The 27992-nt window shown below is 35.0% G+C and overlaps 2 protein-coding genes and 1 non-coding gene across 3 annotated transcripts in view; 2 read left to right on the top strand and 1 right to left on the bottom strand.

The window, feature by feature from the left end:
* Nucleotides 1-17122, bottom strand: part of LOC106080200 (uncharacterized) — a 29611-nt gene extending 12489 nt beyond the window's left edge. Inside the window, exon 1 of the mRNA XM_056023604.1 lies at nucleotides 16667-17122. Within this exon, the coding sequence (XP_055879579.1) occupies nucleotides 16667-17068 (402 nt within the window). The 5' untranslated portion in view covers nucleotides 17069-17122. The remainder of the gene's footprint in view (nucleotides 1-16666) is intronic.
* Nucleotides 14828-14899, top strand: Trnae-uuc (transfer RNA glutamic acid (anticodon UUC)). The gene has a single exon. It is a non-coding gene; the product is annotated as a tRNA-Glu (tRNA).
* Nucleotides 17123-17131: 9 nt separating the features above from the next.
* Nucleotides 17132-25644, top strand: LOC106053168 (probable ATP-dependent RNA helicase DDX52). Its single transcript, XM_056023600.1, has 14 exons — nucleotides 17132-17369; nucleotides 18301-18474; nucleotides 18606-18791; nucleotides 19558-19701; nucleotides 20354-20453; nucleotides 20591-20663; nucleotides 21349-21418; nucleotides 21754-21887; nucleotides 22746-22836; nucleotides 23071-23344; nucleotides 23775-23850; nucleotides 24451-24522; nucleotides 24708-24800; nucleotides 25449-25644. Exons 1-14 carry the CDS (start codon nucleotides 17280-17282, stop codon nucleotides 25549-25551), a joined length of 1680 nt encoding a protein of 559 aa, XP_055879575.1. The 5' UTR covers nucleotides 17132-17279; the 3' UTR covers nucleotides 25552-25644.
* The last annotated feature ends 2348 nt before the right edge of the window (nucleotides 25645-27992 follow it).

The following is a 27992-nucleotide window of genomic DNA, read 5'->3' as shown; positions in this document are numbered from 1 at the left end:
AATTTTTGATGCATGGTCTGTTCGGTACGTTGAATGATTATTAAAGTTTCAACTGGATCCGAGAATAGGTGTGAGAGAAACAACGTGTACAATGGAGCGGGCAAAACCCGATATATATATAGCCATATCTGTGAATTATGAACGATTATTTTTTTTTTTTGGTATCAAACAAAATAATTAATAACCAGATATAAATCGACTAATTGTTTATCTTTTGTACTGATTCATGTCTTGTCAACTTGACCCGAGAATGAGTTTGGGAAAAACAACGTGTTCAAACATTTTACCATGAAGTGTTCAAACATTGGGGTACATTGTTCCAACAAGAGCTAATTATACAAGATAGAAACTGGATGCTTTATACCAACGCTGGTAAAAATACAAATTAAAACAAACTTCGAGTGCTCAATACCTTTTACTTTTTGGTATGAACGTATCTTACTACGAGTAAAAAGTATAAGCCTATATATATATATATATATAATTTACTCGAGTTATGTAAATGGATTAACTGCACACTACAAAATGTATCTTTATGCCGACCAACTAGCTCGATATGGAGTTAATGCTAACAATTAGCCTATCTGCATACCGCATCCTATAGCCCAGGGGTTCTCAACCTGTCGGTCGCGACCCTTTGAGGGGGTCGAATGACGATTTGTCAGGGGTCGCCTAAGACAATCGAAAATATGAATTGTATTTAGTGTATTTTTCTATTGCTGTGTATGTTATGGGGGGGGGGGGGCGCGGCAGAGTGTGGGATAGTAAAAAGGGGTCGCCGAGCTTAAAAGGTTGAGAACCGCTGCTATAGCCTAAAGGACAACAAAAGATCTGCTACTCTACAGCTCGCAACCTTCACCGGAAAATTGAACTGTTTGTATGGATCAATGCTGGAACAAGTGTTGAGGTATTTAGACTTAACCTGAAAGGATGCTGTCGTTGGTGGCGGGGGGGTTAAAACCGTAAGGTGGAGACTGTATGTAGAATCAAATAAAGCAAGAGTAGCAGGTCATTGAATTTTCTAAAGGTCAAGTGTGAAAAAGATAAGTTGTCGTACGTGCAAGCATAACCACTATGTAATCGACCAGAAGTAATGTCGCTGTATGTAAATTTCAACAGCCCAACACTGGGAGATGCACTGTGTACAGATCCGGTGTAGTCTTGAAATAGCTTCTAGCCTATCGATCTGTTCGAAGCTTTAAAGGCTGTCTCTGAGAAATACAAAGTCGTGCTTTGAGTTCGGTAATTTTGCCGTAATTTAGAAACACCGGGCCAGCATAGATGAATATAGTTTTACAATGACCTTGAATGAATTATAATAAATATAATGAATGCTTCGTAAAAGTTGCGTTGTTACTTTAAAATTATGTGTACCTAGGAATTCGTCATCATTTGGTGGCTCGGGAGGGGGGGGGGGCTTGACCTCTTTGGGGGCCTCTGCATTTTGCATATTCAATATTTAATGTTAAAAACACTCATTTGGGGGACCCTCTCAAGTGTGGGCCCGGGGGGGGGGATTTTCAAATTCTCCGCCCTCCTCCCTAGCTACGCCACTGTTTAAAATTACAAGACATGAAAATAATCACCGTGATTAAGTTTGCCTTCTTGAGTTTGTACATAACAAAATCAGACTATTTGATTGTATCATTCATGCCATGCACACACAGAAACTCAAGCAGCTTCCCTACTTTAAAAAAGCAAACAAATAACACAGTATTGCGAATTCCACAGAAATCGATTTCATAAATATGCAGGTCTATTGATAAGTTAGTGAAATGAACTGAAGTATCAATCTAATACATCAGGTCTATTGATAAGTTAGTGAAATGAACTGAAGTATCAATCTAATACATCAGGTCTATTGATAAGTTAGTGAAATGAACTGAAGTATCAATCTAATGCATCAGGTCTATTGATAAGTTAGTGAAATGAACTGAAGTATCAATATAATACATCAGGTCTATTGATAAGTTAGGGAAATGAACTGAAGTATCAATCTAATACAGTAGGTCTTCTTCTTGAACAAATAGATATGTATATATATAATATATAGTTCGTCCATCGTGGTTCGATGGTGACCACTTTGTCAACCAGGGGGCTGAGGGCTTTGCACTGGGGTTTTATGCCTCCTCATGTGGCTGGTGAGACCTATGTGAGCCCGGAATGTTCGGCTTCAATACCAGCCAATATAAATATTAATAAACTTTAGACCTCCGCTTCAAAAGTGTCGAGATAGGCCTACTTATGAAAAGGGGCGGAGTTACGACAGCGCAAGACTAGGCTGCTGCCCAGGGTGATCACCATTTAATAAGGCCTTCACACTTCAAAAAATAAAATTCGCTAAAAAAATATGCATATTAATAAAAGGGTAACAAGTACCCTACTCTATTTTCATTTGTACAAATATGATATGCTTTTATATGTATTAATATTATTGTTAAGTATGACAAGCTTGTTTTAATTGCACAAACAATAAACAACATGTTTGCATTTCGAGACACGACAGTAATTTTCCAATAGAATTAAAAATAGCTAAGGTAGTTCGAAATAAACATCGATCTTTTCTGTTTATTGGAGAGGCTAATTAAATACAAGGAACGACGATAAGTCAACACGTTTCAAGCTTTACTTTAAGTATACTTTTGTGAATCTATTATTGAAATTAAGTTATATTGTGTGAGAATAGTGTTTCATTTTTTTAAAAAAAATTGGGGGTTTCTACTTGGAGAATTCGTGAAGAGTTATTATGCCATTTTCTTATCCTAAGCGACCTAAGCAAAGATTTCCCAAATTCCCAGCATGCATTGTTCATCGGATTTCACTTTTATTTTGTGTGTACAAAACAACGGATCCACTACGCGATTCCTTAACAATTATAATAAAAGCATCTCTATGGACTTTGAAGAATGTAAGGGCCTCCAAAAAATAACAAAATCCTGTCCTGAACCACCACTTACTCAAATTCGAAACTGCTTGTGAAAGAAAATATTTGAAGTTGTTTATAAGACATTTTACCATAAGTTAGCTGAAAGCCCAATCACAGAATAGGCTGCGCCGTAAAACTCTATTGCTCACAGATTTCTTAAACCCTATCACCAGTTCATTTCTTCTTTCATTAGATCATGCTGTCTAACGACTGAATGGTTCACGGAACTTAATTATTCACGTCCATCTCCGGAGACTCGAAGCGAAACTTTTGTAAAAGGGAGCCGAGACAAGGGGAGACAATTTAAAGCAAAATAGAAACGGGAACTAAGGTTATTAATTTAGGCAAGTGCTCCAGCAGTTCTCAATTCATTGCATGTTCGATCTCAACAAACTGTTCTTAAGCGCATTTTGTACACTTTATCTGTTGCTTTTATAAAATTATCTTATTTTCTAAATTTCAGATATTCCTTTCAAAGAGGAGATAATTACGTCCTACTCGAATCCATGTGTTGATATTCTGCATGTTAAAACTAAGTTCGCTCATATAGTCTATGGTTCGCTATAGTAATGAAGTTTGAAAAGTAACCTAACGAACTCGTGTATTTGGTGTGTAGCCTAAGTTTATTGCTTCAATTAAGCGTTTCGTGACAGTAATATTAATAGATTACAATAAGTGGGTCAGCATGCACAGTCATTCGTGTCGGCGAGTAGCCTAATTTTACACAAATAAATAAAATACGGAATACGTAGTTGATAAATAAAAAGGAGGTGGGGCCTAGTGAGGAGCTGCAAACAGACGTGGAAATAATGTGATCAACATGCCGAGAGTAGTTGGCAGGGAAAAAACGCTATAGACCTAGTCAGGAAATCTTAATTGCAAAACATATTATTCTTATAGTATTAATAGTAGGCCAGAGGGAGTCAAACAAGCAGTCCAACACAGGCCTATCTTCAACCACGCACCAAACGTTTTTTAAAAGTAATAGCAGGACTTAGATCGAAGAAAAATGATCATCGATCTACGTCGTCCTAAAAAAATGTAAGAAGTAGTTGTTTAATTACATGTGTTCACGCAATAAGTGCTTTAAATAATATAGTTGAACGACTGAGAGAGTGTATTCCTATTTATAGAATATAACAGTACATACCATAACACACAAATACATGGCCTTAGGAAGTTTGAAATATGTGAGATTCAACTAATAGGTTTAATTGATGACTTTTCAAAGGTCTTAGATTATAATGATGCTATTTTATTAGATTTTTCTAAAGCATTCTATAGCGTTCACCTTCGTAGCTTATTTAAAACATATAAAATACTTTGGCATTAGGCTGGTCCATTATATCAATGGATTCAGGATTCCCAAATTGGTAGAGAACAAACAGTAATTGTTGATATGGTGCGCAAAGGTGCACGCGTTCAATATAATAAAGTATCATTCTCCGCCATGACACTAATGGTTGTTGTTTGTTTATTGCTGACTGTGAACCTAGATCATAATTAACATGGTGGCAGCGGTATATTAATGATCAGAGGTAATCATTAATCAGTATATAAAGGTTAATTGTTTGCAATAATAAATAGGCAACAATTCAAGGCTACGCCGTGCAATGGCAGCTAGAAATTTCCTTCCTGTACCCGAGCCGCTCGAGGTAGAAGGAAACATGGCCGCTAATTGGCAAAAGTTTCACCGGAGCTGGCGAAACTATGAGTTAGCCATTAAATTGTCGGAAGAATCAGAGGAGGTCAGAGTGGCCACCTTTCTAACAATTATAGGAACAAAAGCGATGGACATATATGATGGTCTTGAAATTGAGAAGGGAAAAGAAAGAAAGATGGAAGAAATAGTGAACAAATTTGAAAGTTTTTGCTTTGGAAAAACGAATGAAACTTATGAGCGCTATGTGTTCAATACGCGTGAACAGCAAGAAGGCGAGGACATTGAAAAGTACATAACAAATCTGAGAAGACTAGCAAAAACGTGTAGTTTTGAACGCCTGGAAGATAGCTTGATTAGAGACAGAGTAGTTCTTGGTATTAGACATGAATACCTCAAAATGAAATTGCTACAAGATAGTAGTCTCACATTGGAAAGGTGCAGAGATATTTGCAGAGCATACGAGACCGCCAACAAACAGTTGAGACAAATACAAGCCGACCCTCCAATCATTGAGAAAGTATCAACACCTTCAAGAACAAACATTCAGAAAGGTAAATGCAGGTATTGTGGAAGGATTCACGAATACATTAAAGAAAAGTGCCCTGCATGGGGTAAAATGTGCCTAGCATGCAAGGGGAGACATCATTTTGCTGTGATGTGCAAAAAGAAAATTCAGCAGGTGTCAGATGATATGTCTAACGATGAAAGACAGCTACAGTCGGACACAAGAGATGATGTCATGATGGTAAAAAATGAATGGGTGATGTCTTTGGAGAACCACAAAACGAAAAGGATGACAGCAGTTATGACAGTAAATGGTCACCGTGTAAGGTTTCAAATGGATAGTGGAGCTGATGTAAATACCATCCAGGAAAAATACGTAAATAAGAATCAGATAGAAAAGGCAACGCAAAGATTACTAATGTGGAATAAGACTGAAATGAGACCCATAGGGAAAGCCACTCTAACGACGAGAAATGAGAAAACTAACGAAACATTTGAGGTGGACTATATAGTTGTACCAAATAATCTAGCATGCCTTCTAGGTCATGAAACTTTAACAAGAATGAAGTTAATCAAAGTCAATAAAGATAGGTTCATAGCATCAGTAGTGAATAACCAAGAAGAAGACTATAGTCCAAAGTTTACTGGTGATTTGGGTGACTTAGGAGAAGTGTCTTTAAAGATTGATAGCAGCATTAAGCCCAAGGTTCTGCCGTGTAGAAAGATCCCTATTGCTTTACAAGAAAGAGTTAAGGAGGAGTTAAAGACCCTAGTGCAGAGAGGAATCATAGAACCAGTGATAGAGCCTACAGAGTGGGTGAGTCAGATGGCAATTGTGGAAAAAGCTAATGGAAAAATTAGGATCTGCATAGATCCACAAGCCCTGAATAAAGTTTTACTAAGGGAATTCTATAATCTTGCTACTTTAGATGACATATTGGCAGATTTGAACGATGCCAAAATATTCAGCAAATTGGATGTGCAAGAAGCTTTCTGGCATGTCAGACTAGACACAGCCTCATCTAATTTGACAGCAATGATAACCCCTTTTGGTAGATACAAATGGAAACGATTACCATTTGGACTGAAAGTGAGTTCAGAAATTTTTCAGAGACGATTAAATCTAGCACTAGAAGGACTGAAAGGCTGTTTCAATTACGTTGATGATATTATAGTGGTAGGAAGAGGAAGAACGAAAGAAGAAGCACTCAGAAATCATGATATTAACCTAAGAGAGCTGATGAAGAGATGTCAAGAAAAGAGGATTAAACTGAACCACGAAAAGTGTTTTTAGAACAGCTGAAATTAATTTTTTGGGTCATATTATTACAAAAGCAGGAATAAAACCAGACCCGAACAAAGTATCTGCGATTTTGAGTTTGAATGCTCCAAAATATATTTCATCAGTCCGAAGATTCTGTGGCATGGTTCAATATCTTGCAAGATTTGTTCCAGATTTGTCGACAGATTTACAGCCCATAACAGAGTTGATCAGAAAGAACACACCATTTGTTTGGTCTGATCAATGCACACGAGCTTTCAACAAGATAAAACAGAAAATATCGACTCATGGCACATTGATATATTTTGACCCTAACAAAGAGCTTACATTACAAGCAGATAGTAGCCAAAATGGGTTAGGAGCAGCGTTATTACAAGATGGCAGTCCAAAAGCATATGCTTCTAGATCATTAACTGATACTCAGAAAAGATGGGCACAGATTGAAAAAGAATTGTTAGCAGTGGTTGTTGGTTTGGAACGTTTCGACCAGTATACGTATGGCAGGACAGTTATAGTTCAGAATGACCATAAACCACTGGAAAACATCCTTCAAAAACCACTCAGTTCTGCTCCGAGAAGGCTACAAAGTCTAATGATGCGTCTTTATCGTTACGATATCCAGTTTCAATATGTCAAAGGCAAAAATTTGTTCATAGCTGATACTTTCAGTAGAGACCCATCAGAGGAAAAGAGTGATATCCCTGATGTTTGTGTCAATACAGTCGGACTGGCAATACCAGATGCAGTGCTGGAGAAAGTCAGAATCGAGACAGAGAAAGATAGAACAATGCAAACACTTATTCAGTATATCCTAAATGGATGGCCAGAAAAACATAATAGTTTACATGAACTCAAACAATATTTTTCACTAAGAGACATGTTAACATACGAAGACGGACTCCTGTTGAAAGGAGAACAAATAATCATACCGATATCACTTCGCAAGAAAATAGAAGAAAAACTCCATGCAGCACATCTGGGAGTAGACTCAATGAAAAGAAGAGCAAAAGAAACAGTTTTCTGGCCTGGATTATCAGCTCGAATACAGGAAATAGCCAACTCATGCTACATTTGTCAGAAAAATAAACCAGCAAACCAGAGAGAAGAATTAATACATCACGAAATAGGTTCTAATCCGTGGGACAAGATTGGAATTGATTTATTTCAAATGTGTGACCAACAATATCTAGCCATAGTGGACTATTATTCAAATTTCATAGAGGTAGAAAACATGCAGTTGACAACAACACACGCAATTATAAAGAAACTGAAAGTTTTATTTGCAAGATATGGGGTGCCCAAAGTTTGTATATCTGATAGCGGACCTCAGTTCACATCGGAATATTTTTCCAAATTTATGATGGAATGGGGAGTGACTCATTTGAAATCTTCTCCAGGACACCATCAATCCAATGGAAAGGCTGAGTCAGCAGTTAAAATTTTGAAGAACATAATGAAGAAATCTAGAGAATCAAAGTCAGATGCTTATGAAGCTCTTCTGGAATTTAGAAATACTCCAAGGCAAGACACAAATCTAAGCCCAGTTCAGATGTTTTTTGGTCGGATGACTCGAACACTGATACCAAACAAAAGGAGTAACATTAAGATTTCTACATGTCAAGAGAACATTATGAGAAAGAAAGAAAAACGTCAGATGAGTGTAAAAACATCTTATGATAAGAGGTCAAGAAATTTAAGTCAGCTGAAAACTGGACAGATGGTCTATTTCCAATCTCCTAATGACCCTACATGGTGACGTGGAAGAATCCAGTCTCAAGTCAATCAGAGAGCTTACATTATTCGAGGTGACAATGGTGCAGTGTACCAAAGAAACAGAGTGCATATTAACCCGAACAGAGAAACAGAAGAAGATATATTTCCCGATACTGATAACAACATACAGGACAATAGAACTCAGGATCAACACGTTCGCCACTCATCAACTCATCATTCCCTGCGACCAAGGGATCAGTTGAAGAAACCGACAAGATTCAATGACTATGTGTCTTAATGAACTATTGAATGTTGATTTTTAAATGTGAAATGTTTCATATTGATTGAAGCGTATACATGTATGTTACGTTTAGTTGTTTATGTTGTTGTTGTTTTATTTTTTTCTATGATACTCCCCGAAATGTTTTATTTTTTTTTTAAAGAAAAGGGGATGTTGATATGGTGCGCAAAGGTGCACGCGTTCAATATAATAAAGTATCATTCTCCGCCATGACACTAATGGTTGTTGTTTGTTTATTGCTGACTGTGAACCTAGATCATAATTAACAGTAATATCGAAAAACGGCTCAATACCAATAACAGTAAACTCTTCTGTATCTCAAGAAACTGTCTTACCCCCACCACTGTTTCTAATTTACACAAAAGACCTACTTAATTGCATTAGAACAAAAGTTAAATTTTACAGATGATTGCGTAATGTTATAGACCTACTCGGCGCATTAGGCGGCAAGCTGTATGAATAAAGATCTGTCATTGCAATGTCTGAAGCCTTCTCCCATCTTGTGTGCACTGTTCTGAGGTCCTCCGTGAAGGTGTGGCGCCAAGTTATACGAAGACGTCCCTGTTGGCTCTTTCCTCGTATCGACCTCCATGTCATATCGCAACTCTTGGTATACGTAGTTCATTTTATCGGAGAACATGTCCCGCAAACCTCATGCGACGTTCTCTCACAACCTCACTAAGTGTTCGACTTCCAGTTCGGCATAGGATTTCCTAGTTTGAGACCCGATCTGTGTAACTGACTTCCAAAATCCGTCTCAGCCATTTTTGTTGAGCCACATTTAGTCTTTTCTCAATTTTGACAGATGACTTCCATGTCTCACATGCATATGTTGCTGTTGGGATGACGATTGTGTTGAGAAGGTGTATTTTTGTCTCAAGTCCAATGGCTTGGCTAGTTCAAATAGGCTGCAGCCTTTGGAAAATGCTCCCTGCCTTTCCTATTCGGTACACTGCATCATGGTAAGCATCTCCATCATTTGTTATGATGCTGCCAAGGTACGTGAACTTGTCCAGCTCTTCAAGCTTTGACTCGCCAAGTCTGACGGGGACATCCTTTGCCTTATATCCCACTCGCAAAATTTTAGTCTTATCCAAGTTTATGCGGAGGCCAATTTTGGTTGCCTCTCTATCTAGGCTATCCGTCATTTCTTGTATGCATTTATTTGTAGCCCCGAGTAGTGCAACGTCGTCGGCGAAGTCCAAGTCTGTCATTCGTTTTTTTTTTCACGCCATGGAATACCAATGGCAGTCTGATTCGTTGCTCTCCTCATCATGTAGTCGATGGCTAGGAGGAAGAAGAAGGGAGATAAGATGCACCCCTGTCTCACACCTGTCTCGATGCTAAAAAACTCGGTTGTTCCTTCTTCTGTTTTGATACAGCAACTAGACTGACTGTATATATCTCCGCCAACTGCCGGTCCCAAGCCCGGGTGAGAAAGGAGGAGGGTTTGGCGTGGGGCTAGCGACCCCACCCTGTAAAATTACAATTGCTACAGAAACGGCAAACTTGACACATATAGGCCTTATCACGATCATCAATTATGGATGCTAGATGTCAAGATCTTAAAATAGATGCTATGATAGATGTCACGTTGAAGATTATCTTGATCTATATCACACCATCAATGATCGTGATTGCCGAGGATCTTGAAATCGTCTTTAATAAGATGATCGTATAGAAGTAGCTAGATCTAGTTGATAATACGATCATTCAGAATGTTGCCAGTTGATAAGAGGATCATCTAGAAGTTGCCAATCGCTAAGTAGATCTAAGTATGTTACTATATTCAATGAAGAAACTTCTCTTCGTCTAAAACAAATGCTTTAATTCAAAACTTGGAAAAGCTATTCACAAATAATTACAATGGTTAAATGTACTTAAATAGAACAGAATAAATATAATTCTGCTGAATAAATGATCTACACAATAATGTAAAAATATACATCTGAATCCTAACACGTTCCGCACGACACTGACTAAAAATCAAGAATCTTTCCCCGGGTATAGCGTTGTCACGTGTCTAACATCCCCTCGTTGCAATGCCAACCAATAAATGCAGCTCAATGTACAATAATTAATATTTCAAAACCAATCACATTTATTCTGACACATAGCCCTGCCGCGTGATGGAATTACCCGAGCTAACAAGTTCTGGCTGGTAACCTTAGGCGGCTAAATATAGATAGGCCTACTGTGTACGTGACAGGCCTACACAGAACAATAAAAATATGGCACATTTATTATTCCACACGCCAGGACAAAATGATACACTGAAATTTTACAAAGAATTGGATGAATTACAGAAATATATGCCTTAATCAAATTGGAACATGTCTTAACACCCGGAAATAATGACAATTATTCAGTTACACAGACAAAAAAAACTCAAAATACATGGGTGTTAAAATGAAAAGTTTTCTTTGAATCAAGATATTGACGAAAAGATGTGTACAAATTAAATGAATCATTAGAATTAGAATTATTTTTAGAAATCAAACAAGCACAAATAAGTAAAATGATATTTAGGCCTAACCTTTTGTAGACCAATATTACAATAGGCGTCCTCTGTTTTAGACCGACTTAACTTAAGAAAATCCAATGTATAAAGAAACAAGAAAAATATTTTAACAATTTAAAAAAAAAAAGCTTATCTTATATATATATATATATATATATATATGGCTCCTTTTGTCTCGAAAGGCAATGGATGCGCCCAAGTGAGTCACTGGTTTTGGCTTAATCTTGAGACGGGGCAGAATCTGGTGTGGCTAATCAAGCCAATTCTAGAACGGCAGACTTTGCCACAATTCGTACATTTGTATGCCTCTGATTTAGGGCTAGCAGACAGGGCAGCTTTCTTTTTTTCCCTCTTGATTAAAGCCGCTTCAATTCTTTTATTCTCAGCAATATATTATAGCTCTGTACTTACAATTATATCTCACAATATTGTATAATTTATTTTCTGTATTCGATATCAAACAAAATAGTTAATTACAAATGTGAGCTTGCGCTGCTAGAGCTATATTTTTATGTATTCTATTTTTTATAGGCTAGTGCCAAATTTATTATTTGGACTTCCGCTTTTTGTGTAGGTTAGGGTGGGGTGTATAAAAGTGATGCCACGCTGTTTTAAAATAGTTCAGTGTACAGTTGACCAGTGGTCAGTATAGTATGTCTGTGTGACAGCCGAAGATCTTTGTGGTCTGTCGTGTAATTATTTTATATTTCTGTACCTGGGACGGCCTGCTATTATTACTGCTGATTTAGTGAATATAGCTGCTGAATATAACTGCTGAATATAACTGCTGTGTTATGGCTGCTTTAAGCTGCTGAAATACATGCTGTTGTATCTAATATTGCTGCTTTAGGCTGCTGCTGTAGATCTAGATTCTAGTGTTATTTTTGGGTACTTAGTCAGCTTAGTCTGTTCTTAGTGAATACCAATTCTAATAGTAAAGTGTCTAAGGTGTTCTTGTTTTAGTGTTAGTGTTATGGGTTGGTTGTAATAGTAGAATATTGTAGATCTAGACTAGTTTATTGTAGGGTGTTAGTGTAGATCTAGGTGTAGTGCAGCAGTTGTAGTGATTTAGTTAGATAGTTGGTTTGATCAGTTTGTGTTAGATAGTTAGTTTGGTTAGTTTGTATTGGCTTAGATTTAGAGGGTTTTAGTTAGTTGCTGGGTTCAGTTGTAGTGGTTAGTGTATATATTATATTTTATTATTGATTTATTTATTTTATTTTTTTTTGGAAATAAAGTTTCATTTTGCCCTATTTAATTTCAATTAAAGTTTGTTCTTGCTTTCATCTAGTTTAGGTTAGTATAGTCTATTATGTCTGGTTACTTAGGTGACTTATATAGCCCCTTGGTCACCATACCGAGGTGCACAGATTGAGTCCACCCGGTAGCGCTAACATCTGCCTACTGTTAGGCCTAAATAAATTAATGTTTAGCAGAGAATAGGTCACCCACTCGCGCCTGCCTGTCCTGCTCACACAAATAATTAATTGACTAATTTGTTGTTGTTTTTTAATTGATTCCTGTTTTATTAGATACAATAACTAATTGTTTAAGGTTTCAACTTGATCCGAGAATAGGTAGGCCTATGGGAGAAACAAAAATCTGGAAAGCTGCTGTGCCCGCTTGTTCACCCCTCAAACTCAATTTAGAAAAAAAAAGGTACGCCATCCTATAGCGCTGGTTTATGTGTTTCGTATTTTGGCTTCTATAAATCTATATTGTTATTGTTACAGTAGTTTCGATGAGGTGTCTTATTTTATGCTATAATATACATGGGCGTAGCCAGGAGGGGGTTTTTGGGGTTCAAACCCCCCCCGAAATGAAATCCCCCCCCCCGAGGGTGGGGGAGACGGACTTTAGTGACTGATTTTTTGCTTTGATTTTCTTTATTTTAGGTAAGATTTTAATACTAAACCATCACTTGCCCCAGCGCAGCCAAAGGGGTTTAGAGTTTAAAACCCCTACCAGGGGGTTTTGAGTTTAAAACCCCTAACAGGGGGTTTTGAGTTTCAAACCCCTAACAGGGGGTTTTGAGTTTAAAACCCCCTACCAGGGGTTTTGAGTTTGAAACCCCCTACCTGGGGTTTTTGTAGTTAAATCCCCCTCTTCTATAAAACAAAACACACAAAAAATGCAAACGATAATACCCGAATTCCAAGTGCACAGTTAAGAAAGATTTTGATTTTAAAACCCTCTCCAAAATTTACGATAGACCCCCTCTTCAATATGAAAAAAAAACAAATTATGCACTCAAAATGTTATGAGCGTAGCTAAATGGGTTTTGACTCAGTTTTAAGTTTAAACTCCCCTCCAGTGGAGTTAGAAGCTAAAAAATACATCTTCAATAAAATAAAAAAAAAGTAAATTACATCATCAATGTAAAAAAAAAAAAGGAAATTACGCTTTCAAAATGATATGAGCGTTGCCAAAAGGGGTTTTGAGTTCATATCCCCCTTCACAAGGGATTGATGCTAAAAAATACCTCTTTAATATAAAAAAAAAAGCAAATTACACACTAAAATTATTTGAGCGTAGCCAAGCGAATTGGGGGTTTTGAGTTTAAACTCCTTTCCTCCAGATGGTTTTGAGTTTAAAATCCCTCTACAGAGCGTTTTGAGGTGGAAAACCTCTATCTTCAATATTACTCTAAAGCAAACTACAGTTACCAAATTCTATGATAGTAGCTAAATGGGGTTTTGAATTTTAAAAATCCGAACAAACTCCTGAGATTTTTAGTTTAAAACCTCTAACAGATGATTTTGACGATAAAACTTCACTTTTCAATATAAAATCTAAAGCAAACTACATTCACCCAATTCCAAGAGCGTATCCAAGAGAGGTTACATTTCTACCAGTGGCGGGGCTCCATTAATAAAGTGCAGTGAATAGTCATCTGCCGAAATTGAAAAACACTAAATGTGGCTCAACAAAGATGGCTAAGACAGATTTTAGGAGTTAGTTATTGAGATCGGGTCTAAGTCAAGGAAATCCTATGCCAAACTGGGAGTCGACCCCTTAGTAAAATTGTGACAGAGCGTCGCATGAGGTTTGCGGGACATGTTCTCCGACAAAATGAATTACGCATAATAAGAGTTGTGATGACATCCTAGTACAACTTGGCGCCACACATTCATGGAGGTCCTCGGAGCAGGTGGGAAGAGGCTTCAGAAATTACCAGTGACAGATTTTTGTGGAAACAGCTTGACGGCAAATGCGCCGAACGGCGCGGCAGGGTCTTAGTCAGTAAAAACAGCCCATACATTTTTGAAATAAGACTTTTTAATAGCAGGAAAATGCACTGTAGATACCTCAGAATATGCATTTTGTTGACATTCTATGCCAGAAATAGTGCTTGGCGACAGGGCTCCGCCCCGCTCTAAGGTGAGCTCCTAGAGCTCCCCCAGAGCCCCTTGCTGGCAATGGCGGGGAGTCAACAATTTTTTCACTAACTCCAGGAAGAACCTATTCTAGGGCACAATAAACGTGTTCCAAAAGAATGAAGGGTCAGAATGTAATAAAGATTATAAACACACACACACATACATACAAATATTTTTTTCGCGAAAGGGGGGGGGGGGGTCGGGGGGGGGGGAGAAAAAATCCCCCCCCCTAAACCCCCCCCCCGAAAAAAAATCCTGGCTACGCCCATGATAATATATGACCCATCATTGTTGAAGGTAAACGTTACATTGAGCTGCCGTTGGAACAAGGTCCGAGTAGTTTTTTTTCTAAAATGTCTACCTCTGTGTTTCTCGAAGGGTCTGATTTGCAAACTAATATGATGTGCAAAAAAATAAACTGCGATCTTCAGGGTTTATCTTTATCGCCTTTGCCTTTTTTTTTTTTTTTTTTTTTTTGAGGCTTAGGAATTAGTTTATATAATTAGGTTAAATATATTTTGACATATAACTTCCACATCCCATGTGGTCTAGTGGTTAGGATTTCTGGCTTTCACCCAGGCGGCCCGGGTTCGATTCCCGGCATGGGAACATTGTTTTTTAATTAAATTTTTATATAGATCTAGCTACAGGTCGTGTGATATATACTCTGGACTGACATGTCGATCGCACCGGCTTCAAGTTCCACCTTTGCCGTCCGGCAAAGATGTGTGATTGTTTTGGGACTAAACTCTTTCTCTCCGTAATTATTTACCACATTCTGGTGGAATCAACGCTTGTATCGTCAGTTAGGAGAGAAAGAGTTAATTTAGTTTATCTCAAATAGTAGCCTACATTTTTTTGAGACCACGTCCTGAAGGTGTGATGCCACTTTGATTTTTTATTTAATTCTGTAAACTCAACCCTATTATGTCGTAGAACATTCGTAGAACGATTATGTTTCATGTGAAACTTTATTCTGATGAATTATTTCGTGTTGAAACGAGAATCTGTTCATTAGAGATGGTTGGAATGCTGTCGCAACACATAGACCCAAAGGGATTCTCAAAATAATATACAGTTTTGGAATCAGCAACGTTTCGAGATTTGCCGAATATAGCGCAGTAAGCTACATATTTTCTTATTGTGACCGGCTCCTAATTTTCTTCAGGGTTGACTTTTGAAGCTTTTATTTACATTCTCCAATATGGGTAGTCGAACAAAATATAGGCCTACACGCCCTTCTGCTCCAACTCAATCTTAACTATATAACAAGATGCAAGCATAAGCCTTAACTTACAAATAAGAAATCTTATAAATTACGGAAGTTCCTTCGAAACCGAAGATAATGACGTCATATGCATGATACGCGTATCCGTGTGTTAATCTAGTCGTGCATGTAAATTAGATCATAACATTCTGCTAATTCATTGGTTTTCCTTGTTGACTCGGGTAACCAGCTACACCCTGAAATAACACTAGGAAAAAAAGAGCACTTATACAAATTTGTCCTAGCATTCGGAATATGAAATGTTCCTTTATCTTTTTGTCTTTCTGAATAATTATTAGGTTGTGTTTTTCGTACATAGACCATATTACGATTACTAAGAAAACTGTCCTCGTTTAATGTTAGCGAAAAGGCCTTGGCTTTGTTTTATCACGCTCACATCTGCAATATTTTAAGTTTCAATATCACTGCCTGGTATGGCAATCTAAGCATTAAAAATAAAAATAAACTTTATAGAATCCTAAATGCTGCTGGCAAAATCATTGGCAAAAAACAAACCCCATTTGGGCAGCTGTTTGAGACAAACATCTATAAAAATGCTAACAAGATCCTCGAAATAAAGAATCACCCTTTGTGTCAGGATTTTGTGATTTTACCATCACAGAAGAGATACAAGACACCGATAGCAAAGACAAACAGACACACTCTTTTGTTCCCCTGGCAATCAAATCATTAAATAAGAACAATCTGGTATAAACTTTGTCACATGTAAATTATGAGTGAGTCTGGTGTGAATGTACACTTTGGTTTCTTATAGTTATAATGTTTTTTGTTTGGTGTAATGCACAAATTGTAAGACAAATTTCCCTACGGATAATAAAGATTATTATTATTATTATTATATACTACAGGCTATATATTTGGCTTTTATGTGTGTGTGTGTTTTATTTCCTTTTCCCCCGTAGTTTAAAGAATGAATTTAATGAACAAAAAAGGAAAAGGTAAAGAAATTCCATAACAACTTGGGGATTATCGATTTAAATGTATCCTGAAATGTACAGTATTTATTCAGAGCACAGACCAAAACGTAATGTATCCTAACCTGTGAGCCTTTGTAAATCTACACTATATTGTATAACTATCATGCCTACCTGGATAGCACCTTGCTTGCTAAGGGCGCTTGCAAGTTGATACGCCGGGTCATATCGAAACAAGAACACGGTAGCTACAACCATCGTTATCAGAGCCACCACTCGTCTTTTCCATGCCTTACCGCTCACCCAAATTGTAGAGCATATGCTGTTGTTTTCTTTTTCAAAAAATGGCTTAGCGAACTGCTCAATCTGGGTTGCGCTGTATCCCGACTTGGTGCAAAACACGTGAATTTTTCGAATTTCTCCGTCAATGAAGTCTAGCTTTTCCTGCAAAGTCATTTTCTTGCTGAAGTCAGCTGCTTCGCTGACATCAGGCTTTTGTTGTGTTAGTGACATCGACGGTTTTATTTTGTTCTTTCTTGATTCGAGTGTCGCACAACGCCAGGGAGTTGCCATCATCGATTTGAAAGCGCTATCTGCGACAACACTTTTTGGTGTGGCCTTAGCATTAATTCTTTTAGTTGTGTGAATAGACAAAACTATGGAGACAATTTATTTGTTGTATATTTACTGTTTGTGAAATAAAAATTGGTATTACCGAAAAGTGTTCTGGTGTCACTTTCGATTTCAATACATAAGTTGGCTCTAGATCTACATTAGATCTAAAACTATGGAGGAACGGAAAAAGTTGTTTTGGAAATTAAGTGCCTTTGGTAAATTTGATCTCAAAAGATTTGGAAAAGATGCAGAGCGATTAAAGGTTTATTATATTTTTAAATTACATTAAATGATTAATTAATAATAGTGTCACTATTAGTGAACCAGTTATCGATAACTCACTGATGTGATTAGCCTTTTTAGGTTGAAAGTTAGATCTAGACTCTATTAATTTAATTAATACTTAGTCTTAGAATCAGGGCCTCCGAGAGGGTTGTGCTTGGTTAAGCTTGGCCACCTGCGTGCAATGCACACATTACACAATAGCTACTTAGGCTCTTATGTCTCAGCCGACTCAGCATCTCAAAAGAACTTACTCTTACTAGTCTAGTCTTACTCTTACAATCATGTTCAAAAAAATTATTTATTTTAGCATGTTAATCAAAGATATTAGTATAAATGTTTAAAAGCAGGTACACAGAATTCAAATTCTTAAGTATAATTTTATTCTATTTTAAAATTATTTTATTTAAATATAAAAAACTTACATTATCGATAAATTTAACCTAGATTATCTTGGGGGTTTATATGATGTGGGAATACTTTAAGGGTCGTTACCTCATCTAAGCATTATAAATTTGGTATCGTTACAAAGCTGGATTAGTTTTCTAGGTCTGTGATTTAAAAATGTTTATATTCAGGGGCTAATTTTTTTTTTCTTGATATTTAAAAATTACATTTTTTCAGATAAAGTATATCTCAGAAATTACAAAAGATAATTTTTGATAATCATTTCTACTTTAAAATGTGTCCAAACTATGGAATTCCTTGTTTGATTATAAATAAAATTAGTCTTTTGTTTGTACAATTATTTTGTTTAATCAAATTAGAAATATACAATTTCTTTTGTCTGTATTTCTTCTAAGTTGTTACAGTGCTGAATTGTCTTACTTCAGTTGTTTTGACTCTGTTGTACCTTTTACTCCAGCAATGCTCTGTATTTCTGATAATGTTTTACAACTTTTTTTTTTTAGCTTATTCAATCAAAGCCTGCCCAACAAAATGAAACAACAAATAATGGCACTTTAAGTGCGTCTGTAAAAACATTACCAGAAACAGCGCAAGTCGATGATCAAAAGAGCACAAAAAAAAAGAAGAAAAAAGGCAAGATAACAGCATCTAAAAAAAGGGCTTTACTCGAGGAGGAAGTAAGTCTTCATTAAAGTGTTGAGAACAGAAAATCAAATAATTTGATTAGTTTTATCAGTTCCTGTCGAGAATGCTGTAGTTTTCAGTATTCTTTACATGTTTTCCCACACACTTTTTATTTTATCAACAGATTCGACATTTAAGAAATGTTCATCATATCCACATCCAAGGTTCTGACATTCCAGATCCTCTCAAAGATTTTGCAGAGTTGAAAACTTCCTATGGCGTTAAGGATGTTATTTTGACTAATATAGAAAGCCAGGGGTATACAGAACCTACTGGTGTGCAGAGACAAGCCATTCCTATCATGATACAGGTAAGGATGCTGATATTTCAGCTCCTCTCAAAGATTTGAAAACTTCATATGACATTTTGACTTATATAGAAAGCCAGGGGTATAGAGAACCTACTGGTGTGCAGAGACAAGCCTATAATTATAATGATACAGGTAAGGGTTCTGGTTCTTTGGCTTATTTTAACTGCCAAGCTCAGAAGGGCAGGTTGAAATACCAATGTAATTAGTAGAAAATCATAGCACTACTAACATAACAGTAATGTAATATTTCACCCTGTGTGAGGAACGATAATTTAAGTCTCAGGGAGCACGGTGGCTGTTTAAGTGCTTGGCTTCTGAACTTGGGGGTTCTATGCTCGAATCTCGACAAAGACTTGGATTATGAATTTCTGGATTATTAGTGCACCCGATACTACCCAGCTCTAATGGGTTCCTGACTTAAGTTGAGGAAAGTAAAGTCAGTTGGTCTTTTTGCTGGCCACATGACACCCTGCTTGTTAACCGTTGGCCAAAGAAACAGATGACCACAACATTATCTGCCCTATAGATAGTAAGGTCTGAAAGGGAAACTTTACTTTACAGCCTTGCTGTATTTGGATCATTAATGTAGCCAAAAAACGACATAAGATAGCATGATTTTATTTAAGCTCTACAATTAGCAATTAATGATTTCATTTTAAAACAGTGAGTTTTCTTTTTAAAGTACAAAGCAGGTTTTTGAAATCTGAAATGAAATAATTATCTTATGAAAATCTGTTTCAAAACATATTGTGGTTTTTTTTTCTAGGGGAGAGATTTAATGGCATGTGCCCCCACAGGTTGTGGAAAAACTGCTGCATTTATAATACCAATTTTACATCACTTAAAAGAACCTCAGAATAATGGGTTCCGTGCACTAGTGTTGGCACCAACTAGGGAGTTGGCCAAACAGGTAAATAACTTTTGATTGTTTTGATCATTTAAAGTTTATATATATATCTATATATATCTATATCTATCTATATATATATATATATATATATATATATATCTCATAATAATTTAGTTAAAGAGCAAACACAAATTAGAATTTAAGTATAGAGTACAACTTTTAAGATAGTCTTACTGATAGTAAAATTATATTGTATAATTGTTTTGTGAACTAAATATTGCAAAATTAGATTTAAGAGATAAGAGTTACAGTATGTGAACGGTTTTTAGATTCTAATAAACTTAATGGTCGTAGCATATGTGCAAGTGTATATTGAAAGTCCTCGTTATTCAGCAGAAAAGCATTAGTCTGTGTTATGTTACTAGATTTTGTTTTAAATAAGAAAAAATGTAATGCTGTTTACAGCCAGTATGTGCTTTGTTGCTGACCATCAACTTGATAATCTGGGGTTTGACCCCTGCTTGCCTTCCTGTAGGAAGATTTGTTTTTATCTATGACACAATGATCTGTATTATTTCTTCTAGTGTCAAAATACTTTTGACCTGTATTGTATTTAGGCAGTGAGAACTGGAACATAATTGGATATGCCATTTTATATGTAATTAACATACTTTTCCAGTAATATTGCATGCTGTTAAATTTACATTTTCAGATAGTCCGTGAGTTTAGAAAGTTGTCCAAAGGGCTAGGGTTAAGAAGTTGTTACATTGAAAAAGAATCAACAGCAATAAAAAAATCTAATCAGAACTTTGGTAAGTCTTTATCTTTATTTCTTTGAGTAACTGAAGATTATCTAGTGGTTAATGAAAGCTGAGTTTAGTCATGTGAACTAACATAGGTATGATTTATGTAAAGCATCAAAGACAAATTATTTAAATTCTATTTTCAGATATTCTAGTTTCCACACCAAACAGGCTGGTCTACTTACTGCAACAGAATCCTCCATTACTTGATGTCAGGAAGTAAGCCTTTTGTTTGTTCATTTGATTAAATTTAAATTATTTTATTACTTTTTAATTATATTAGTTTAGAAAGAGTAATATTATTTAAACAGCATGAAGTTAGTTGAAACTGAAATATAGCTCTACAAGACAAGTTTTTTTTTTTTTTCAAAAGGCCCTGTTGGATTTGTCAAAAGTTTTCATAATATTCTTTTTTGTTTAAAATTTAAACAAAAAAAATAATGGCAATAACTTTTTTTTTAAAAAAAAAAAAAGGATAATCATTATGTCCATGCAAAGAAATTCAAAGGTAAAATGATATTTAACCAGCTCAAAGAAAAAACAAAAAGAATATTGAAACATTTTTATGATAATTTAATTTTTGACAAAGGGTCATTAAATAAAAGGGATATTTAAAAAAAAAATTAAGAATTATAATTAATGAGATGGATAAATTCAACACTACAGATACAATTATGGTGTAATTGAACAGCATTAGTGAATTAGTGTTAAAACTGAAGAAACTATTAAAACATGTGGTTGTGTTTGATCAAAGGATATTATTATTGATTTTTTTATACCATCTCAAGAAGTTCTGTACCATCTTGAAGACGATTGTCACTGTGTTTCCTTTGTGTAACTTTTTAATTTTATGTTTGAGTCTTTTGCCTAAAACTGATTTTGACTTTAAATGTACTCACGACAGTGTGGAATGGCTTGTTGTCGATGAATCAGACAAGTTGTTTGAAGCAGGCACCAGAGGGTTTAGAGACCAGGTATACTTTGTTTTGTTGATTTGGAGAATATGTGTGTCTGTGTGTATGAATGGTTCTCATTGGGTAGTTAGATTGTCTACCTATTGACCCATCAGCGAAACACCACTATATAGCCTACCATTGTACAGCTCATAACTTATAGTTATTGTAAATATTTAATCACTATTTTGTGTATGTTAAACTTTCCTTTGTAATATATTCCAAGAAAAGTAACATTCTATTAAATGTATGTTTCATACACATAGATTCAATAAATAAAGGAATTTTCTGTTATCTTGAAAGATTTAGTAAAAAAAAAAAATGTTCATTTCATGAACTGATATTGTCTTCTTCAGCTGGGAGCTATATACAAGGCCTGCAGTTCTTCTAAACTCCACAGAGCCATGTTCAGTGCCACATTTGCTCAAGATGTAGAAGAGTGGTGTAAGCTGAACTTAGATAATGTTGTACAAGTTACTATTGGTGCCAAGTAAGTTCTAGTCTTAAAAACATTTGCATTTTATCTATTACATAAGCAAAGTTTCCAATAGTCTTTGTTCCCAATGATTGCTTGTAACAAGTTGGAATTCATGAAGATGTATGACTGTGACTTCTAGTAAAGTCTATTAAAGAAACTCTACAAAGTAAAAAGAATACCTGTTTCAGGGTCAGTTCAAGTCAATCTGTTTTTCTATCAAACGATTATTCAATCTGTTTTGACTTTACATAATTATTACTGTGATTCTTATATCATTTGCAATTAAATCATTATTCAATTGTAAACTGTTGTTAAAGTCATTAAACAAATGTATCTCAAGACATCAATGATTGCATACTTCAGTGTGCATTCTTATTCATTTTCACAACTCGATATGATTATAATACCCATACATCATTCAGTACTTCATTAATAATTGACAATATGAATAATAAAGGTTGAAATATCATTTGGATCGAATTGCATTCTGGTTAGATATTGTGATTTATTGCATTTGAAATAAAGTTGCTGAACTATTTCCTCTTAGCATTAATTACCTGGAATTTTCGTATGCATAAAATTAAAAAGCAAAACGACAACTGAGTTTAACATTGTCTATTTGAAAATGGTAAAGTTTTCTTACATATTTACAGTACATATCTCCTAGTTTGTTTCACTTATCCAAAACTAGTCTACTTACACTCTGTGCTACAAATTGTTAGACTGCAGTACATGTGAGGATGAAGGTTGCTAAGTTCATATTTTGATTCTGCCTTTGAAATGTATTCAGAGAAAATATGTATAGCTTAGTCAGTTGTCTTTTTTATAATTTACTCAATAAATATGTTTTATTATTTCCCCTTTAAATAGAAATACAGCTATAAACACAGTAGAACAGAAATTACTTTTTACTGGAGATGAATCTGGAAAGTTAATTGCAATTAGAAATTTAATCAGAGAAGTAAGTTTTGCTCTGTTATAATTTTGATGAAGACAGTGTATTTTTATATGTATTTAAAAAAAATGAATACAAATATTGCAACTTAACATTTTCAAAAAAAAAAAAAGACAAGGGATATTTCACTTCCAGATGTATATATTTCCCAGGTTTTATGTCATAAATCTATGATTTTATTTTAGTATACCTAAATGTTGTTTTTTTGAATATCTTGATTGTATTGTATTATATTTTTAGGGGATTTCCCCACCAGTGTTAGTTTTTGTCCAATCAAAAGAGAGAGCAAAGCATCTGTACACAGAGTTGATGTATGACAACATTAATATTGATGTCATCCATGCAGACAGACCCCAGGAACAGAGAGACAAAGTGGTCAAAAACTTCAGGCTGGGTCACATTTGGTTTCTCATCTGTACAGAACTTATGGGCCGAGGCATAGACTTCAAAGGAGTTAACTTGGTCATAAATTATGACTTCCCAACCACAGCGATCAGCTATATTCACAGGATAGGTATGTGTGATGTTTTCAGGTTATAGTGATGTTTGAAAAAAAAGTTTACAGAGACTCTTTGTTTTCTAAAGCAGTAGAACCTCTATGTATTCTGTGATCTGACAAAGACTAAATGTGTTTGTTTTAACAAAACATGTTGGGTGCCTAAGAAGGAATTGTTTCATGAGATGTCATGAAGAAATATTATTTTGCCATAGTGTAACAACAACTGTGGGAGAAAGTGAAGTTCCTATTTGATACTTTTGTTACATTAAGTGTCATTATGGCAGCCAAATTTAGAATTATTTGGTTATCTTGTCCATTAGATTAGAATCTTGAGAAGTTTCATTTGAGGCCATTTGCTTAACTGCTTTTTCTCCATGTTACACAGATGCTAAACTTAAGCATTGCTTGACTAAATTTATAATTTCTAAAATTAATGTGATTCCAGGAAGAACAGGCAGAGCTGGTAGGACTGGAAAAGCTATAACATTTTTTACTGAAAATGATAAACCTAACTTAAGAAGGTAATTGTTGTTGATAAACTAGTAAGATAGCATATTGGATAAGTGCTTTGGTACATGTTGAAATAGGAGGAGCTGCAGAGGAAAAGTAATTTTGTTTACGTTTTATTTTAAATAGGTTCTGAATTTATTCAATTTTGTAAACACATGAATGGTTGTCACTCAACTTCTGCATGTGGAATTTAAAATTAATAAAAATATTGATTCTGTAGGTTTTTCATTTATTTTGTATTTAAGCTAACTAAAAAAATGTATTAAATATGGGTATTTACTTTATTGTATCATTTAACAGTCCTGAAAAAAAATTTTCAGAGCATTTTATTAAATGTTTGTTGGCATCAATTTATTTGTAATGTTAGTTACCACATTAAGGTTATTGAAAATTGGCTTCTATTATCAACTTGAACTGAATTTCATCTTTTCTTCAACAATAATTATTAGAAGCAAATTCTAAAAATTATTATTTCATCTTTGAAAAAAAAAAAATTTTTTTTAAACTATAATTTTGATTCATGAATTGAATTAAATTTTTTTTTTGTTTTGTTTATGTTTTCATCATTAACTGCCTAGTCTTCTACATGTATCTCTTATTCCTATTTCCAGCATCGCCAACATGATTCGTCAAGCTGGGTGCCCTGTTCCTGACTATATGATAGCAATTAAAAAGCCAGGAAGGTAAGAATCCAAACTTTATTATTTAGAATGTGTTTTTGGCTTGTACTTTTTTTTTAATAGCTTGTTACAGGTACTTTTTAATTTTAAAATTTTTCCTTTCTCTTTTCTTAATAAAAGTAAATATTTGTAAATGAAATGCTCAGTTGATTTTAACTTTAAAACTTAAAATTTGTAATAACTTTCAGGAAAGAAAAGCGTCGCCTGGCCAACCATGTACCAGAAAGGCAACAAATTCTCACTATGGACCCTAGAGACTATGAAAGATTACAGAGAAAAAGGTAAACATTAGGCTTTAAATATATAAACACAGTTTGCATTCAGTTATCAGAACAATACTTTTAAGGCACTATTAACACTTGCACTAGTTAAATACATTCGTTAAATATGGTCAAGATGTGAATTAGGAGAGAAAACAACACATGTGCCAAATAAACTGTTTTTTTTGTTGTGAGATTCTTTTTACATAAATAAGTGGCTGGATGGCTTAAACCACCTGACTACTTTTTAGGAAGCGGCAAAAGTACTTATTGGGTACCTGGAGAAAGTAACCATTGGCCATAAAAACAGATGGCCTTTACATTATCTGCTCTATAGATCTAAAGGATCTGAAAGTGGTACTTTACTTTACTTTACTCAAACTATTATGGTGACTCAAGTTCTAATCTCGACAGCACCTAAATGCAGCACAAATATGCCTTATCCCCCACAGGTCCCATTAAAGGATTGGCCTCACCACACTGAGCATGCATATGAAAGATTCACTATACAATAGAAAATTTAAAAAAATAAAGAAACCAAGAGCTAAATATTACTTGAACATATTATGCCCCTTATTCCTTGTCCTAGCCCTAATGGCATTCATGCCATCATTTTCATTTAATTAATTTCAGTTTAATAAACTTTTGGTTTTTTGTTTTTCTTTATAGAAAGTTTCGACACCAGAAGCAAAAATCTTTGAAAAAGCCAAGACTAGGACAATCTGATGCTGACCAGAGTCAAACTGGAAATTTAAAAAATACAGAAAAATGATAGTCAGGAATTAATTTATGTTGCTGTCTGTGAAATCAATTTTTATTCAATGTACAAAGTACTATATTCCTAAAAAAGTCATTTTACAAAATATGTTGGCTTTTTGTCAATTTATTTATAATCACTTCTAACATGAAGAGTTTTAACTCTTTGGTTATATTTGTGTTCATTAATGTGCATTTCATAACATGTACTGAAGCTCTTTATTGATATTCAAAGCTAACCATGGACCGAAAGGTCTGAACGGGGAACTTTACTCTTTTTTTTAAAAAGCTAAACATTGCTTCATTATTCATGTACATTTAGATTAGTCTTTTTAATTTTAATGTAGGAGTGCGTAGAGATCTTTTTATTTCTCAGAACACTTGTTAATTTAAACAACAATCTTTTGAATACCCGTAAGTGGAAAAATCTGAGACAGCCGTAGACCATTTTACTCATTATAATCACTCATCTAGATAATATCAACATTGCTTCAGAAAATTAAGGTCATGTTATTGAACAAGTAGAAGTACTAGATAAAAATCAAACGGTTTAGATAATATGGAACTAAAAGATGTCATATTGACTTTTTTGAGGTGTTGACAAAGTTCACCACCTTAACTTGTTATGTTTAAAAAGTATAGTATTTTGAGCCATTACACCAATGTATCCAGTATTTCCTAATTGAGAGCTATTTTTCATCATCTATAGCTCCAAATAAATGCCATAACTGTCAACTATGGTATTTCTCAGGAAACAGATCATGGAATGAGTTTTTTGAGTCAGCCAGGAAAACCAATGACTTACTAGTATTGTGTTCAAGTCTCTTATTATCAAACCAATGACTTACCAGTATTGAGCTCAAGTCTCTTATTATCATAAATGCAGAGCCACAACCTATAGTGCAGAAAAAGTTATTGTGTTTTTTTCCGTACCTGTACCACATTCAGCTCACAGCCTTAATTTAATGATTCCTCAAAAATATCCTTTGAAGCTGTAATTTCTTTCTAAAATTTTTCAAGGGCTTTATGTGCTTTTCTCTAAATCTAAAGCATGTCTAATGGAGGCAATAATTCCTTATAAAACACAATTTAATGACCATGCATTGCTCAAGACATGAATACTAGAGCTCTGATGAATGGTCATGGTACTAAACTAAAAAAAAATATTATTTTTGTTCTTTTCTTATATGGCATAAAATATTACATTACTGGTACATTGAATCAACATCATGGGCAAATTGTTACAGCAGCCTAAATTAAATTTTTTACCAGCATTAAAAAAAGTTAAAAATTATTTCATAGACTTAAAAATCTGATTTTAAAAATGTGCTGATATTATTCTAGAAGCAAGAGATAAGGGCTTCACCAAGCTGCAGGACAAGAGACAACAAATTTTATTCCTCAAAATGATTTTTTTTGTGCTTTGTGAAAATAAGACTGAAACCAGCAAATGCAGCCCAGACAAGTGGCACCACACCAAAACTGATGCCAAATAAATTGTTTGATGACTGAAATAAAGTGTACCAATGATTTATACAAAGCTGAAACATGTTTCATTTTAAATAAATTTCATGCATTGAGTTCTTTATGAGATGCCACAACTTAGTAAACCATTGGATTCATATTTGTCTCATCTGTTCTTTGTTCCCAGAGCATTTACAGAGATTCTAGGAAAGGAAAATGTATACTATTATTTGTCCCACTGGTAAGGGATTGATCTGGTTTGCCAAAAATAGAACATACAAAATGTTAAGTCTACATTTCTATAACTGTTGTAACAATGATAGCTTTGGTAGTTTCTTTTCACTGCCATTGAAAGACCTCATCACAAACTAAGACATTAGAGACAGGGTTACTGCAGCAATTGGACCCCCATGATGACCTGCTAACTATCGTAAAAAAAAACGCAAGCTAAAAATCTATGGTTATATTACGTCTTCGGGGCTTACAAAGACCTCCCGTCAGGGAACAGTACCAGGAAAAGAAGAAGAGGCAAACAAAGAAAGCAATGGGAAGACAACAAAAAAGAATGGACGAGGCCTGCCAATGAACGAGGTTCTAACTTAGGCAAAAGACAAAGAGGAATGTAGAAAGATGGTCGACAAATCTTGCATGGTGCCCCAACAGTCTAAGGGATAGGTAAAGGTAAAAAAAAAAGTACCAGTACATCACATATTCATTTATTTGTGCAGAAAATTTAAATAACTTTTTGAGGAGGCCACAGAACACCAATGTCTGCAATGCTGCAACTGCACAACATAATCACATCTCCTGTGGTAGCCTTGATCAATTCAATATAAATAACTCTCATGGGGTTGCAATGTTGCTATTCCAATAATGAAACACTCATAAATGGGTTAAAAGTATTGATTTGTTTTATTTGATATGAAATGTGTTGTTTTTTTAATTAGAAATATGGACAGTGGAAACTAAGCCTAAACCCAACAAATTTAGCCT

Source organism: Biomphalaria glabrata, chromosome 3 (assembly GCF_947242115.1).
Source record: "Biomphalaria glabrata chromosome 3, xgBioGlab47.1, whole genome shotgun sequence".
Taxonomy (NCBI): Eukaryota; Metazoa; Mollusca; class Gastropoda; family Planorbidae; genus Biomphalaria; species Biomphalaria glabrata.
The sequence above is the reverse complement of the archived record's forward strand: the minus strand, read 5'-3'. Positions and strand labels throughout refer to the sequence as shown.

What these genes read in the sequence shown, in the direction of transcription:
- LOC106053168 (XM_056023600.1), top strand. Translation starts at nt 17,280, where the DNA reads ATGGAGGAACGGAAAAAGTTGTTTTGGAAATTAAGTGCCTTTGGTAAA. An exon ending in CTAGGGAGTTGGCCAAACAG is followed by an intron (nt 19,702 to 20,353) that starts GTAAATAACTTT and finishes TTACATTTTCAG; the next exon opens with ATAGTCCGTGAGTTTAGAAA. An exon ending in CCATTACTTGATGTCAGGAA is followed by an intron (nt 20,664 to 21,348) that starts GTAAGCCTTTTG and finishes TACTCACGACAG; the next exon opens with TGTGGAATGGCTTGTTGTCG.